Source organism: Oryctolagus cuniculus, chromosome 3, assembly GCF_964237555.1.
Source record: "Oryctolagus cuniculus chromosome 3, mOryCun1.1, whole genome shotgun sequence".
Classification (NCBI taxonomy): domain Eukaryota; kingdom Metazoa; phylum Chordata; class Mammalia; order Lagomorpha; family Leporidae; genus Oryctolagus; species Oryctolagus cuniculus.
The window spans coordinates 42153651-42168699 of NC_091434.1; the positions used below are offsets into that span (position 1 = coordinate 42153651).

General features: G+C 37.8%; 1 protein-coding gene across 3 annotated transcripts in view; it reads right to left on the minus strand.

Annotated features, from left to right (window-relative positions):
* The window catches only part of PLCL1 (phospholipase C like 1 (inactive)), a 410531-nt gene that overhangs the window by 84004 nt on the left and 311478 nt on the right, over positions 1-15049 (minus strand). For all 3 annotated transcript variants that reach the window (XM_002712372.5, XM_051849314.2, XM_070070434.1), the window contains exons 2-3: positions 3250-5724; positions 657-860 (exon numbers count right to left, since the gene is read on the minus strand). In XM_002712372.5, coding sequence (XP_002712418.1) covers positions 657-860; positions 3250-5724 — 2679 coding nt within the window. The remainder of the gene's footprint in view (positions 1-656; positions 861-3249; positions 5725-15049) is intronic.

Sequence of the window (15049 nt, forward strand, 5' to 3'; positions counted from 1 at the left end):
TCTAATCCAGCTTCCTGCTAATGTGCTTGGGAAAACAGTGAATGATGACCCAAGTACTTGCGTCCCTGCCACCCACACAGAAGACCACAGAGCTCCTGGCTTTGGCCTGGCCCATATTCCTCTGTTGTACTCATTTGGGGAGTGAGCCAGAGAATGGAAGATCTGTGTGTGAGGGGGAGGGTATCTTTCACTATTTTGTTCAAAGGAATAAGTCATTTAAATTCTATATATTCAGGAAAAATGGTTAACCGGATTATCTTTGGAATCTAGATTCCAGAGCTATCTTGTGTCTCAATTACCATAAGGCAGCACTGAAACTGACTTCCTATTGGCATACAGTTAAAATGGTTACATCGCAGTCTAAAGCCATTCAGATGATGAAAGTGTAAATACTTTTGAGGATGTGCTCAAAAATCAAGCTTTGCTAAAGCAGGCATTTTCCACTTGTAATCTGTGGAGCTCTGGATTCAAGGCACTGCCTCAGAGGTCTCTCTAGGACTTAGTGGAAGCTGATTGCACCTGGCTGTGCCTGCTACCTTTCCATCCATGTTTCAAAGGCCATCATTCTATTATGCATTGGAGCTCCACAAAAGGTCCCCTGTCATTAGTGATCTCCTGTACACACAGATGAGAAACATGGAGCACCAACTTCCTACCAGATCATAAGCAGCAAGCATCTTTTTCTGTACTTCTGGAATTGCACCCAGTGGCTCCAGGTAAGGAAAGCTCTCTTTCATCACAAGACAAACCGAGGGAGTGTTATCGCTGGTGATGAGCCGAGAGGACAGCGTCAACAGGCACTGCTTCAGACTGGCAATTGGAGGGAGTCCACACAGCTCCTTAATGGACACTATCGCGTTCTATGAGGAAGAAAACAGAATCACATTTCTGATCACGGGATACGTCACCCACAGCACTTATGGGTTTACACAAAAGTATAGCTCCAGGTTTACATCAAAAGTATACCTTAGAGACATTTATAATTTGGACTAAACTGGGTAACAACCGGCTGAAAATGTTGCAATATGAACAGAGATAACACAGTGAGCTAATTCACATTATGCATCCCTTATCTTTCTCCACTTTTAGCAGTTACCACAAATATGCCACAAAAGCAAAAAAGTACAGAGTGCTTTCCAAAGCACAGCACAGGAATGTTCACGTAAACTAGCACTGGCTGGCTGTGAACATCTTATTTGATTTGTATCATGAAAATCAGTGACTGTGCATTGGACAGCATCTTTTTTAGGTTTTTCCCAAATAGCAGGCTGCTATTTAGCTCACTACCGTGAAAGCTGTTCCTTTGTGATTCTATCAGAAATGTACCTGACAGACACAGACTCACACACCCAAAACCCATTTCACTTAGAGCTACATTTATCCATCTTTGTAAAAAATTCATTTGAAATAGGAATTATAGCTATTTTACATTTTATTAACAGTGAACAATACCTGATCTGTGTCTCATAAGCTTAGTTATAATGATCGCATTCATTTTTCCACTATTAGGCTATAAATAATCCTTAACTCAAAATACTTTAAGATAATATAAATTATTAGAAATACTAAGAAAAGGCCGGTGCCGCGGCTCAATAGGCTAATCCTCCGCCTTGCGGCGCCAGCACACCAGGTTCTAGTCCCGGTCGGGGTGCCGGATTCTGTCCCGGTTGCCCCTCTTCCAGGCCAGCTCTCTGCTGTGGCCCGGGAAGGCAGTGGAAGATGGCCCAAGTGCTTGGGCCCTGCACCCCATGGGAGACCAGGAGAGGCATCTGGCTCCTGCCTTCGGATCAGCACGGTGCACCAGCCACGGTGGCCATTGGAGGGTGAACCAATGGTAAAGGAAGACCTTTCTCTCTGTCTCTCTCTCTCACTATCTACTCTGCCTGTAAAAAAAAAAAAAAAAAGAAAAGAAATACTAAGAAAAACTTTAAATTTAAATAATATGGAATTAGTGAATATTTAATAATATGGAAGATGGAAATGATATAGTCAAGATTTATATAAAATATATTTCTAATATATAAAATTAGATATAAGAAATGATTTATAACTAATCTAAGGACTTACAATGGTACTAGAATTATATCAGGAAAAACTCACAAAGAAGACACTGATACTTGGAGCCTATTTTTAAAATGAAGGCTTAGGCAACCTACTTCAAGTTAAATACTTACAATCTAAGTTACTTATGTACAATACCATTTGTAATACCAATTGTAATATACAATACCAACTGTAATATGTAGAAAAGTGCTTAATTTCTTAGAATTTACATTCTACCTTGAAAATAGGGATTTTGGTGAATGTTATTTAACAATTTTAGCTAAAGGAATAAAACTAATTGTGTTGAATGATATTCACTTTGTGCATTGTAGGTTCTTGCTAAAAGTTTGGTTTGATTGCTTCTCAAAAACACCAGCCTAGAATAAATATATTAAATAGTTCTGGAAAAGAGTTTGCAACTATCCCTGATTATAAGCATTTATGAAACAAAGAGTTTCTACATGGTGAGGCTATGCAAATTTATATACTTTTATTTAATTCTTATAATAATCCTATAATAAAAGTATTACTATTTTTCTTACCTTTTGCAGAGAACATTGATGATCAGAGACCTGAAATAAGCTATTTAAGATCACACAGGGATAGATTTAATACAGAATCCATGTTCTTTCAACTAAACCACATGTATAATAAAAGGCTAATTTTCAACAAGTTTAAGTGACAAACTGCTTTTTTAGTTTTGATTGTGCTTGTGAGGAGTCACTTATGATTGTCAATGTTATATATTCAAACAGCTCAAATAACCTAACAGGTACTACATTTGTGTCTTCACATTCTCTTCCACAATTATACCTGCATATATTTTACATATATACTTACAATTAGTGTATATTAGTACATAAATATATAATAGTTTACATATGAAACACATGATCTTTTATGTTCTTTTTCTTATTGTTTCATATGCACATGCCCATATGTCAATGCAGTTATGTACTAAGGTTATTTAATGTACCTAATGGCATTTTGTAGCATTGACATCTTTGACTTAGTTCTGGCCAAACTTGACATAGCATTATCACAGGCCATTATCACAGGCCATTCTGCACTTAGTTCACTGGTACACACAGGTTTACACAACCTTTTAATAATTTTTTACAAATCATACCATTAATTAAACATGTTATTTACTGGCAAAAGAAGGTTAGGGATAAACAGAGAAAGAATGTGGGAGATTTTTCCTACCTGCATATTTTCTCTCATGTCTATGGCTTCTCGTAAGGGATGAACTGCTATTTTAAAGATGTCATCTACAGTTTTAAGACCAATATTCCTGAGCATGGTATATTCCCGAACTTTCTTCCCCATTCTCACTGAAAGGCTGCGCTTCTGTGCCTTTCCTCCTCCACTTCGATTAGTTATTGCTATGTGGACAAAGAGGGTTACATGCTCCATGACGTCACCCACAAAAGAGCGCAGGGGAACATGCCGATATCCAGGCTGCAGACATTCAAACGGTATTGTATATTGCCCTATGAACTCATCCCCAATGTAGTCATCATCCAAAACAACAAAACGGATCATGGCCAGCTCAGGTAGGTTTACTTGAAACTCAAAAGTTTCATCAAAAATAGGATTATCACTGTTCTGTTGTACAGTTTTAGTTCTTTGTTCTGAGCAGTCTGCTGGAATCCCATGTATCTCTACACAAACATACGGATCTATCACATCCCCTTTGGCACAAGCTCCCTTAGGTTTTGGGAAATTCTGACCACTGATGATCTTGATGTGGAGAGCCAGAGGAGACACCCCAGGTACAATGCCCTTTGTGTTTGCACTGAAGTAAGAAACTTCATCCCGCATGATAGACGGCCTCAGAACATAACCACATCCTCCGTTCTGAAGAAACCAGCCAGTGTGAAGGTCCATCATCGGACCCGGAGTCTGAAAATTCATGGCCACAATCTGACAGCCACAATTCCAAAAGTCCTGTGGATTCAAGTTACTGGAATCAATCCTCATGGCGCTTGGATAGACTCTTGATAAGAATTTCTTATTATAATTTACAAAATCCTCTGGGTATTCATTTGCAATTCGGCTAGCCTCTGTTTCACTAAATGAACAGATTTCCCAATAGTTTTGGCTTTTCATAGACAGTTCAAAATCCCTGTACTGAACAGATTTACAAATAGATACCAAATCAGAGAGCTCCCTGCAGAGCCAGATTTGTTTCTGCTCACCATTGTAATCTACTGACATCCTTCGAGACATTTCAGCTTCTTCATCCTCATCCGTTACTTCTCCTTCTAACATATCTGAATCAGAAGGCAATTTCTTTCCTTTCACAATGATCATTCGTTTTAATTTTTCTGGTGAGGGGAGGTAGGATTCTGAGGGCAAAGGTGCTTCACCATACAGTTTATCACCAAAGACTTTTTTCATCTGTTGAGCCATCACCTTCTGCTGTGATAGGGAACAGTGATTTCCCAAGCAAAGAATAAGTGGGTATTCAGAAGCAACAAAAGCAAACTTATTTATCACCTCTATGACACTTCGAAAGGAAAGATGTGCTGCCATGTTATTTCGATTACAAAGAATTGGTTCATTTTCGGAACCATCACTTACATCAAGTTCAATGCTTCGACAGCCCATTTTCAAAGCTCTGACATATCCATTGATATCAGCTGGTCCCCTGAACTGGTCCTCTATTAGATAGGTATTATGAGAGGCATTGATATAGTAGTGAGATAATGGCTGGGTCATATCTTGAGAAACTTTCTTTTGCTCAGGATCAAAAATATCACATTCTGGTGACAATAAATACTGGGTAAATCCATCTATTGCAAGAAACCCTTTTTGACGTCCCTCTTCAGAAAGCTCATATCGCCTGATGATGTCTAAGCACATATCCTCAGTGATATGACTGACTCCTTGCTCAGCTTCTAGAAAGAGCATAAGGTCATTGGCATCCAAATATTCTTTGTTCTTAGATATCTGTACAAGTAAGAAATACACTTCTGGCCTGGTGCAAAGTTCACAAAAAGCTTCACAAAATTCCTCTTCTGTCACACGAGTAGTTAGTTTTTCTTTGCTCTTCTGGATCTCTTTAAACTTTAACCTGATCTTGGATTCCTTCAGGGTAGGGTTGAGTTGTTTTATTAACTCTACAGAGGTGTCTTCCAACATAATCCCATTCCCATCAACATCTGCTGCTTCAAACACTGTTTTCAACCACATAAACCTTGGTGTGTTCTGGTTACCCTCTATAAAGTCAAGGGGTTGCTTACTTCTAGAAACCAGGTACCGTAACCCAGACACCCAGATATTTGCTACATCTGCTGAATTGGCAACTAAGTCCAGAGACTCATAGTTTTCCCCATGGAGTATGGAAAAGGCACAGTCCTCACAAATCTGGTCAGCAAGGCCATTGTTTCTGAATGTTTCCGTGTTCTTCCCCAGTCTGATCTCTTTTATGGCAGAAATATCAAGCTTAGCTTTCTCCAAGTCTTTCTTAGAAGGCTCCCAGCGAAGGGCTTGGAGGTCTGTGTCCAGAGTGAAAAAACGGTTGTAGATGCGAGAATTTGGCCTGACTTTCTTCAGTTCACAGCCAGCTTGCATGAAGCTGATGCAGTCGTTTGCACTGCTAATCTTCTTTTCTGATGGCATGCTGCTGAAGGACACAGTTTTCTTTCTTCCACCACATTTTTGGTTCGAAGGATCCTGTAAAATAATTGAAAAGGATGAATTGATTCCCTTTCTAAAACAGATAGCTAGAGTAATACTCAATGAATTTCTCGCACTTCACTCAGAGATTATGATTATTTGAAGAGACTACCCTAAAATTTATCTTGTCACTGGTTCAGAAAAGAAATTGCTAAGACAATTGAAACTAGGTTCAGAAAAAAAAGTCTTATTTTTCAAATGCCCATGTGTCCTTTGAAATAAAATCAGATATTGGGTTGATTTTAAATCTCTCTTGCTTGTTCATTGAAGCAGATATCTAAATAACCTCAACCAACAGGACATCAAAATTCATCTGTTCAAATAGTGGATCTCAAGCAGGTTAATTATTTATTGTTGTTTCCTTCTTGAATGCATCTGGGTCTTCTCAACTATTGTTCTTCTTAAAATGGATCCAGTCTCTGAAAACTCATAATTATAAGGTGACAGATTTTATCTTAATCCTGAACTATCCACTATGCCTATAACCGCAAATTCATTTACATTGAACATCACTGATGTCATTTAAAACTGGATATTTCTTAATACTTTCCTCTGCTCAGGCCAAATGATCAACTTAATAATGCTCTGACCATATCATCAAGTCATGAATTCTCCCAGGAATAAGTCTTCCAAAAGTATATTAATGCACATTTAAGGCATGCATTTTATGAGTGCAACAAAAAAGGCAGCAGTGCACATGCCGAGGGTATTGCCCTTAGGGCAAAAATAACTAGTCTGAAATTAATTATGATTATTCCACTCATTAAATGCATGAATTTGGGTAAGTCACTTAACCTCTCTGAATCTTAATTTCTGCTTTTCAGCTAGGAATTAATAGCCTTTATATAAGAGAGTATTTCATAAGATTCAAGGACTCAAATAAAAAGTTTATCTTTGTGCAATATTTTTGAAATCCATGCATAAATTTTTCATAATATATGTTTCCACATACTTTTTAAAGACAATGCATATATTATAGCATAATAGTGACACTCAAAAGAGAAAATGTGCTTGGCTACTCTTTGTAAACTGTAAGTGCTCGGAAGCTCATTCTTTCTAAGAGAAGGGGATCATTTCCTTAGATATCCACTACAGGACCACCTGTAGGCAGTGACCAAGATTTCGGGGGTAATCAAAAAGTTAATTCATTCCTGCCATCTGAATATTGAAGACAAATCTTCATTGATAAATTTAAAATATTTTTAAAACAGCCATATGAAACACTGAAAAGTATAACCAAAGTTGCAGGAGCCATATTCTTCACAGGCATTCTTTCAAAGCAGGGTAGATCCTTTCTAGAAGGCATCATTTAATTGGCCCTGCCTGTGTGAGCCTCCCTAACCATAATTCTGGAAAGACAGGATGATTTATTATTCAATTGACTAAATTCTGCCTGTGAAAAAGAAACAAAATTTGTTTTAGTTATGGAATGTTGGTGGGGTGATTCATTGAGTCAACCATATATCAGATTTTCAAGTGACAAAGATATAAATTACCCAATTTGGATTACAGAGTACTGCTTCTTGGTGCCCTGGCATTTAACAATTTAGCTCTTGCTTTTCCAGAGAATTGTTATTTTTAATTTCCCCATACTGGTCATTTTCCTCATCTTTAAGTTAAAGAACACTATAAATCTTTAGCTGTTTATATCCAGATGCTCTCTTAGAACACATTTAAATTTGTTACAACCTACATGCTCAGAAATATCAGATGTCTGTGTGTATTTTCCACAGCATCAAGGTAGGTGCTGCTGAAATAGGATCAATCTAGCCATTAAAATAAAGAGGAAAAGCGTGAATTGTGATGTTAAATTAGACTATGACTCAGTTTTTAAAAGCTAACCATTTGACTTGCTTTTTAAGCTAATGAGAACTTTCACATTAAAAACTGCTTTTACCTAAGTAGATCACGTTCCACATGGAATTATTGTCAGCAGAGTTATAACACCTGGAATTGTGCCTTAAGTGGGGAACTAGTGCTTTCCTAAATGTATGTATATTCCAATGCCCTATGCATCCTCTTGCACTAGGCCTCTCCACACTGTGCTCTCAACTTGAGCTACTGTGTACTGACAAGAACAAAACACTGCTGTCAGATTAGCTTTTTATTATTAAGCCTCTCCTATTTGTGATGATATCTCCTTAAATCAAGACTTTTGTTCCTAGTAAGATAAGCCTTCAGGATATAAATGTTCTCTATCTCACCTAAGAAAGAATCCATCTGCATCATAATACTTATCTCTTGCTCTGACTTTCAATTCCTTCATGATTATAAAATTTACCCCATAGAGCCTTAAAACTTGGAACCAGTGAAAAGCACATGTTTCTCAAGATTTTAATTAACAAAAGACAAAACTCAAAATGTATTGCAACTCCCCCTAATAAGCTAAAAATTTGACCAGAGCCTGTGTGAACAATAGTTAGCTTGTCTGCTAATGAATAAAGCTGATACATATATTCAAATTCAGAACTTGGATACATCTCTAGTTCTTCCATTAAAAAAAGAAAATGTATTAGAGAGCGAACGTGCCGTTCATTCAGTGACCAGGAGATGCACAGGCTCTGGTGAACCTGGAGAAGGGGGATGTGATGTTTCAATGGGACAGGGCGGTGGAAGACCCCAATCCTCCCTTGAGCTGCTTTTCTGCCGCAGGCCCTTTGTAAGAGGCCTGAAGCCCCACACCTGCATTTCCCTCAAGAAGATCGTAGATTTGTGGTGAGGAAGCGGCAGAGACTGAAAACAAAACTTGAACTGTAGCTTGTATATCTTCCTTATTAATAAATGTTATAGAAGATAGAATGAGAACAAATTAATTCCAGCTATATAACTCTGGGAAGCCAGGTACTTGTGGCAATTTCCAAGAAAAGAACAGGTTTGTTATCAGTTCAGATGTGCTCTTGTTGGTTTCTCGACCATTAGATGATTGAATTGACTCCAATGACTATGCCCGGGAGATTTTTATAAAGTATGCGGATTTTCAGTTTTTTTCAGAGCCAACTTTCCTCCCTCCAGAATAAAGGCAAGAGGCTAAAGTACCAATTCCCACCCTTCCCCAGGTTTCATTTAGAGCAGCTTACAACAAAATGCTTCAGTCTCCTGGGGTGAATACCATAGGATAATACCCTGTTCCTTCAAGTAAAGTTGGATCGCACATGCTAGTGAAGCCAGGATAATTAGTCAGATATTGAGCTTCATGCCTTCTATTTCCTAAAATTCTATGTTTAAGTTTACAAATTATCATTTCCTAAGAAGAAATCATATTCAGTAAGTTAAGTAATAAAACAAGTAAGTCAAATTGGGAGTATATGGTCCCTGAACAAGTGCAGATAATACTGCTGATCTTAGAGTTAGTGTCTTCCTAAATCAACCAATATATTATAAAGGATTTAATCACTAGAGTCAAAAGAAAGCTGATGAACTAGCAAAGTAAAGAGCGAATGTTTTGCTCTTCTTGTTAAAATAATATGACATTAATCTAAGAGCATGTTCTCATTTCAAATTAACAGAATTCATATTAAAGGTAATTTATATCTAAATTCACAACTGTAAGGAGAGCTGATTTCTAATCTCAGACACAGTTTCAAAGTGCCAAAGAAAATGACCAAATTTTTAAAAGTTTTTTAAATTGTTTAATTATTTTTACAGGCAGAATGGACAGAGAGAGACAGAGACAGAGAGAAAGGTCTTCCTTTGCCGTTGGTTCACCCTCCAATGGCCGCCACGGCTGGCGCACTGCGCTGATCTGATGGCAGGAGCCAGGTGCTTCTCCTGGTCTCCCATGGGGTGCAGGGCCCAAGCACTTGGGCCATCCTCCACTGTACTCCCTGGCCACAGCTGAGAGCTGGCCTGGAAGAGGGGCAACCGGGACAGAATCCGGCGCCCCGACTGGGACTAGAACCTGGTGTGCCGGCACCGCAAGGCAGAGGATTAGCCTAGTGAGCCGCAGCACCGGCCCTGTTTCATTAATTTCTATACATTTTTGCTTACCCATTGTTAGGAATAACATGATTAAATGAGACTCCCACATTATAATAAAAGACATTCAGTTTCTGAAACATTGTATTAAGCTAAATGGGGGGGGGGTGTTCGCTTGAGAAAAATGTATACAAATGTTTCCATAAATTCCAATTTTTCTCTTTCTGAGCCCAATATCTACATATGCTCCAAGTTCCTTAACAAAACCTCACAAACAAAATTCTTTTTCTTCACAACACACTGGGAAACCCTAGAGAAAATCTGCTAATTTAGTGTAAGCAAAGCTTCAGGTCTCATCCATGAAAATATTAAACTATTTCAATTTAGTAATTTCAGGGAAAACACATAGTGAAGCAACACAAAAATGAGAAGGTGCTTAATGCCTAAAATTGCATCCTTAAGAATGGTAAAAAAGGTGTATTTTATGGTATGTATATTTTAGCAACACCACACACACACACACACACACACAGAATCCTGAAGCATTAAACAAAAATTAAAAATGAATGAATGTATCCTTCTTTCCCTTTAACTCCAAAATTTGTTTTATTGAGAATTTATTGTAAGAAAATAGTCAGAGATCGTCAAACCATTTATAGGTCTATTGATTGCCAATAAACTTGTTATAGTGAAAAATTGAAAATACAAATCTGATCAACAACAGACGCTTTGTCGAATGAATTCCATGGTAGCCCTCTGAGAAAATAATATTTAGTCATCAAAGTCTTATTTTGGGGCCAGCACCGTAGCTCACTAGGCTAATCCTCCGCCTGTGGCGCCAGCACACTCAGTTCTAGTCCCAGCTGGGGTGCTGGATTCTGTCCCGGTTGCTCCTCTTCCAGTCCAGCTCTCTGCTGTGGCCCAGGAAGGCACTGGAGGATAGCCCAAGTGCTGGGGCCCTGCACCTGCATGGGAGACCAGGAGGAAGCACCTGGGTCCTGGCTTTGGATTGGCACAGCATGCTGGCCGTAGCGGCCACCTGGGGCTAAGTTCAAAGGAACATCCATGCTTAAAAACTAGGCAGAGAAGACCTCAAAAGTAACAGGCTGAGAGGTAAGAGAACTGGGAACGTAAGCTCTCATGGAAACCAAGACTTGAAGAACACAGTGCAGGAAAATAAGATCTGAAGATAAACCACTGAATTCAGCAGTTGGTGTGTTGCCACACATCAACAAGAAAATGTCTTACTTTCCTTCAAGATGGTAAGAGTAGAGACAAGAGCAAAAGTCAAACTGCATCCATGAGAGGAGGTGAAAGCAAAATGTTCCAGGAGAGAAGAGCAGGTGCATGCTCTGTCATAGAAAGGAGGGCCAGTGTGTCGACGGTATAATAACTGATGAGTATGGTGACCCAAAATGAGACTGAAACAACAATCAGAGACAGATTGAGATAATCCAGGAGAAAAATATCCTCAAAAATGCTGGTTTTATTGACTTGCGTTGGTGATCAGAATACAATCCAGTTCTGATGCATACTTTCGCTTTTCAATGACCTTATGCACATATACACAATTCTGCTTGGCAATTAGGGGGCTTTTAGAAAACCTATCCCCAAACACAAGGTCGAAGTCTTCACACAAAACTCAAGAGTGTGGGAAAACTGGGGTCATTGCTATTTCCTTCAAGTGACACATAAGAAAAGTTTGCAATGGTAGAATTTTACCATTTATTCCAATTAAATTTCCAGTTATTTTTCCATAAAATTCCAATTAAGGCCACAAGCAGGTGACTCCATTTATTTATGCTTAACATGATATGACCCAATCCACATCACTACGTGGTACAGTTGTGGTAGAGGTGTTGATATTCACTGCTGAAGAGCAGCTGAAAGTTAACCAAGCTCTGTGAACCATTAGCACTTTCCCTGGTGGCTGCCTAAGTCTAATTTTAACATTCTGAATAGCTATTCTACTATCCAATGACTAAGAATTTATTCTCTGTACCATCTTATAAGTCAACAGAATTAATTAAAGGCAGTGCGCATGCACGCACATCTCTCTTACCAAATTACATTTTATGTATTTAACATTATGCTTTATTTATAAAAGGTAATCCATTTAATAAAATATATTAATGCTATCTCCCTTAAGAAATCCACTCCAAGAAATATGTCCTGTGTCAGGGAAAAGAAAGTAACTTAAATACAGGTGACCTTCTAGATATTTTTAAAGATTTATTTTACTTATTTGAAAGACAGAGTTCAGAGAGAGGTAGAGACAGAGAGAGAGGTCTCCTATCCATTGGTTCCTCCCCAAATGACCTCAATGGTTGGAGTCAAACTGATGAGAAACCAGGAGCCAGGAGTTTCTTCTGGGTGTTCTACATTGTGCAGAGGTCTAAGCACTTAGACCATGCTCTGCTACTTTCCCAGGTGAATCAGCAGGGAGCTGAGTCAGAAGTGGAGCAGCCAGAATTTGAACAGGGGCCCATAAGGCTTGCCAGAGCTGCAGGTCTTTAACCTGCTGCACCACAGCACCGGCCCCAACCCTCTAAATTTTACATACATTCCCTTAAATGATTCTTGTCATTTGAAAGCAAAAATAATTGCTGTTTTACAGGAAGCCAGAGTGTATGAAGAGTCTATTTCAGGGAAGTTTCTTTGTATCCTTAATTTCTTTGTTAAACAGAGGAAGTTTCTCTTGTGCTCTATCTCACTACAATAATTTGTTCATTAGTACTCATTAAGAAATGACCCTCTTCACTTTCCTGAGTGTGTCCTTTACAGTAGAAGCAATGACTTGAACAGCCCTTGTCTTGACCTTTGAAGAATAGTTTTCTTTCCATACTATTTGTTGAACTCTTTACTTAACATAGAATTAATTATATGTATATAAATTCCATTGAAAATAGATCTTAGTAAAAAAAATAATAGTAGGGATAAGAGAGGGAGGAGGAAAAGGGGTAGGAGTATGGGTGGGAGGGAAGGCATGGTGGGAAGAATCACCATGTTCCTAAAATTGTAACTATGAAGTTTATGAAGTTTGTAACTGTAAAGCTGTATAGTTTTGCATACATTCCTATGGACTTACTTCTAAGGGTACAGTTTAAAAGCTTGCCATGGGACCCCATATCCGATTAAGCTGGGTGGTAAAAATAGCATTTTAAATGTTAAAGTGATCATATAAATAGGATTAAGTGTTAAAGTGATCAAATAGATAGGATTGAGTGTTAAAGTGGTCGTATACGTGTCTGATAATAATAATAGAATTAAAAAGGAGGGAATGCTCCAACATGGGAAGTAGTCCATACAGGAGATTCATAGAATGACAATCGATTTAAGTAGCACTGTGACCTCAGAATCAGCCCTTAAGACATTCTGATCTGGCTTAAAAGCCCACAAGAGCATTTCAGGCATGGAAAGCCAAGACACTGTGGCAAAAAACGTCCTACATGAAGGACCTGAGTGGGTGAGACCCCAGTGGAAAGAAATGGTCATCAAAGAAGGAGGTACTTTTCTCTGAAGCGAAGAGAGATCTTCCATTTTGTCCAAATACTGACAGAGTTTGTGGACTCAAAAGGCTTCCATAGCTTAACAGTTCATGTCAAGAGCCTTGGGTAACTACTGAAATCATACATAAGAGTGATAATTATTAAATTAACAACAGGAGTCACTGTGTACTAATTTCCCATGCAAGATTTCTGTCCTCAAAGAGCTGGATTTTGAGAGTTAACAGTAAAACTTGTTCTCAATGATTTATTTCATTTTAGTGTATTAAGTGGAGGATATTCTTATCTCTCTTAAGTTTTAGTTATGCCTAAGTGTCCAACTCCATTGCTTGTTTTCTTGGGTGCTTCCTTAATCAATGATAAAACTCTTTCTCAAGGAAAAAAATTGAATAAGCAGAAAAAAAAGGAAATGACTATCTACATAAAAGTGATTATCTCAAGTTCTTCTTCTGCAACCATACATCTAGTTAGGGATCTTCTGCAAACATGATTTTTATTATACAGATCCCATGTATTAATTCAAATACAACAATAATTCATACAAATATTGACTGAGCATCTACTATGTACTAAGCATAATATAAATGACTTATTCTTTAAAATTCCATTAATCCAAAAACCAATGTTCCCTGGATCACATGTGCTTTACTCGTTTTACATAAAAGTATAAACTTTTATTGTTGACGAAATTAGTAAATAACGTGAAAAATCACTGTATTTAATAAGAGCAAAGTGCATGAACAATGTTTATAAATAAGCTATAAATATAACCTTAAATAACATTAAGGATGTTTATGGACCAACACCACTAGCGATCATAAAGAACTAATGGGGCATTTTTTTTAAAGTGGTATCTTTTACAAAGGGCTTTATTGAGGTACTTAAAACCAGATGACTTTATCAAGTTAAGCACTGACACGTTGAAAACCTATGAAGATATTCTTAGGAAAAATACCTCAAAAATACTGCTATTTAACAAGAAAAGAAAAGCAGATGACCTTGCCATAACAGGGTAGCACCTTCAAGAGTTTGCTGGAAGGACCAAGAAGCTGGCATCCACAGTATCTGGGGGTCTAATCATACCACTGCTCTGTTGTTCACATAGTAACTGTCAATAGTCTGACTGGAAAGCATATTGTTAACCAGGATGAGGACTATATTTTCAATAGGGTAATATTTATATAATGCTTCCTAGGGCCACTGGAACAACAAAATCAGTACTAGGAAGTCCCATTCTATCACTTTCATTTTGAGATAAAAGTTTGTTTATCCTCTAGACCATGTTTATCACAAACAAAAAAAGGACATAGTTTGAAATTTTTAATAAAAATGGGAAGAAACCAACAAACATATAAAAAATCAGTAATAATAAAAGTAAAGAATACCAAAGTCTCTTTTTTGAATCATAATTTAGAAAACACCATATTCTGAACCAATTTGTAAAGTACTATATACTAAGTATATGACACAAACCCACTTATGTGATGCTTATTCAACAAGGATTAAATGTCTTTACCTATCATTGAACTTTGTTCTAAATTCCTCCATCTCCATGATATATTCAAGAAGCAAATTTATTTAAAATGTAATGAAAATCACTGAACTTTCATTGCAGATCTACCATAACAGATAGAATCAAAGACTGTTTCACCTATTTGAAATTGTTTTTCTCTTTTAATCAGGAAACTGAAGTCCACAGAGGTGAGGGAAACTCATTAGATAATGGTTTTGGAAGCTCATGTCTCCAGAAGTCCAATTCATCCTATTGTTCCATTGATTTCTGCCATTTCTCTGTTCCCCACAGTGTTAGGTCACAAACAGTGCAATTGTTCATTGTGAAACTTCACTGGCTAATGGCTTTCTATTCTGAACTCTGATTTTTCCCCTGTCTACAAGCACAG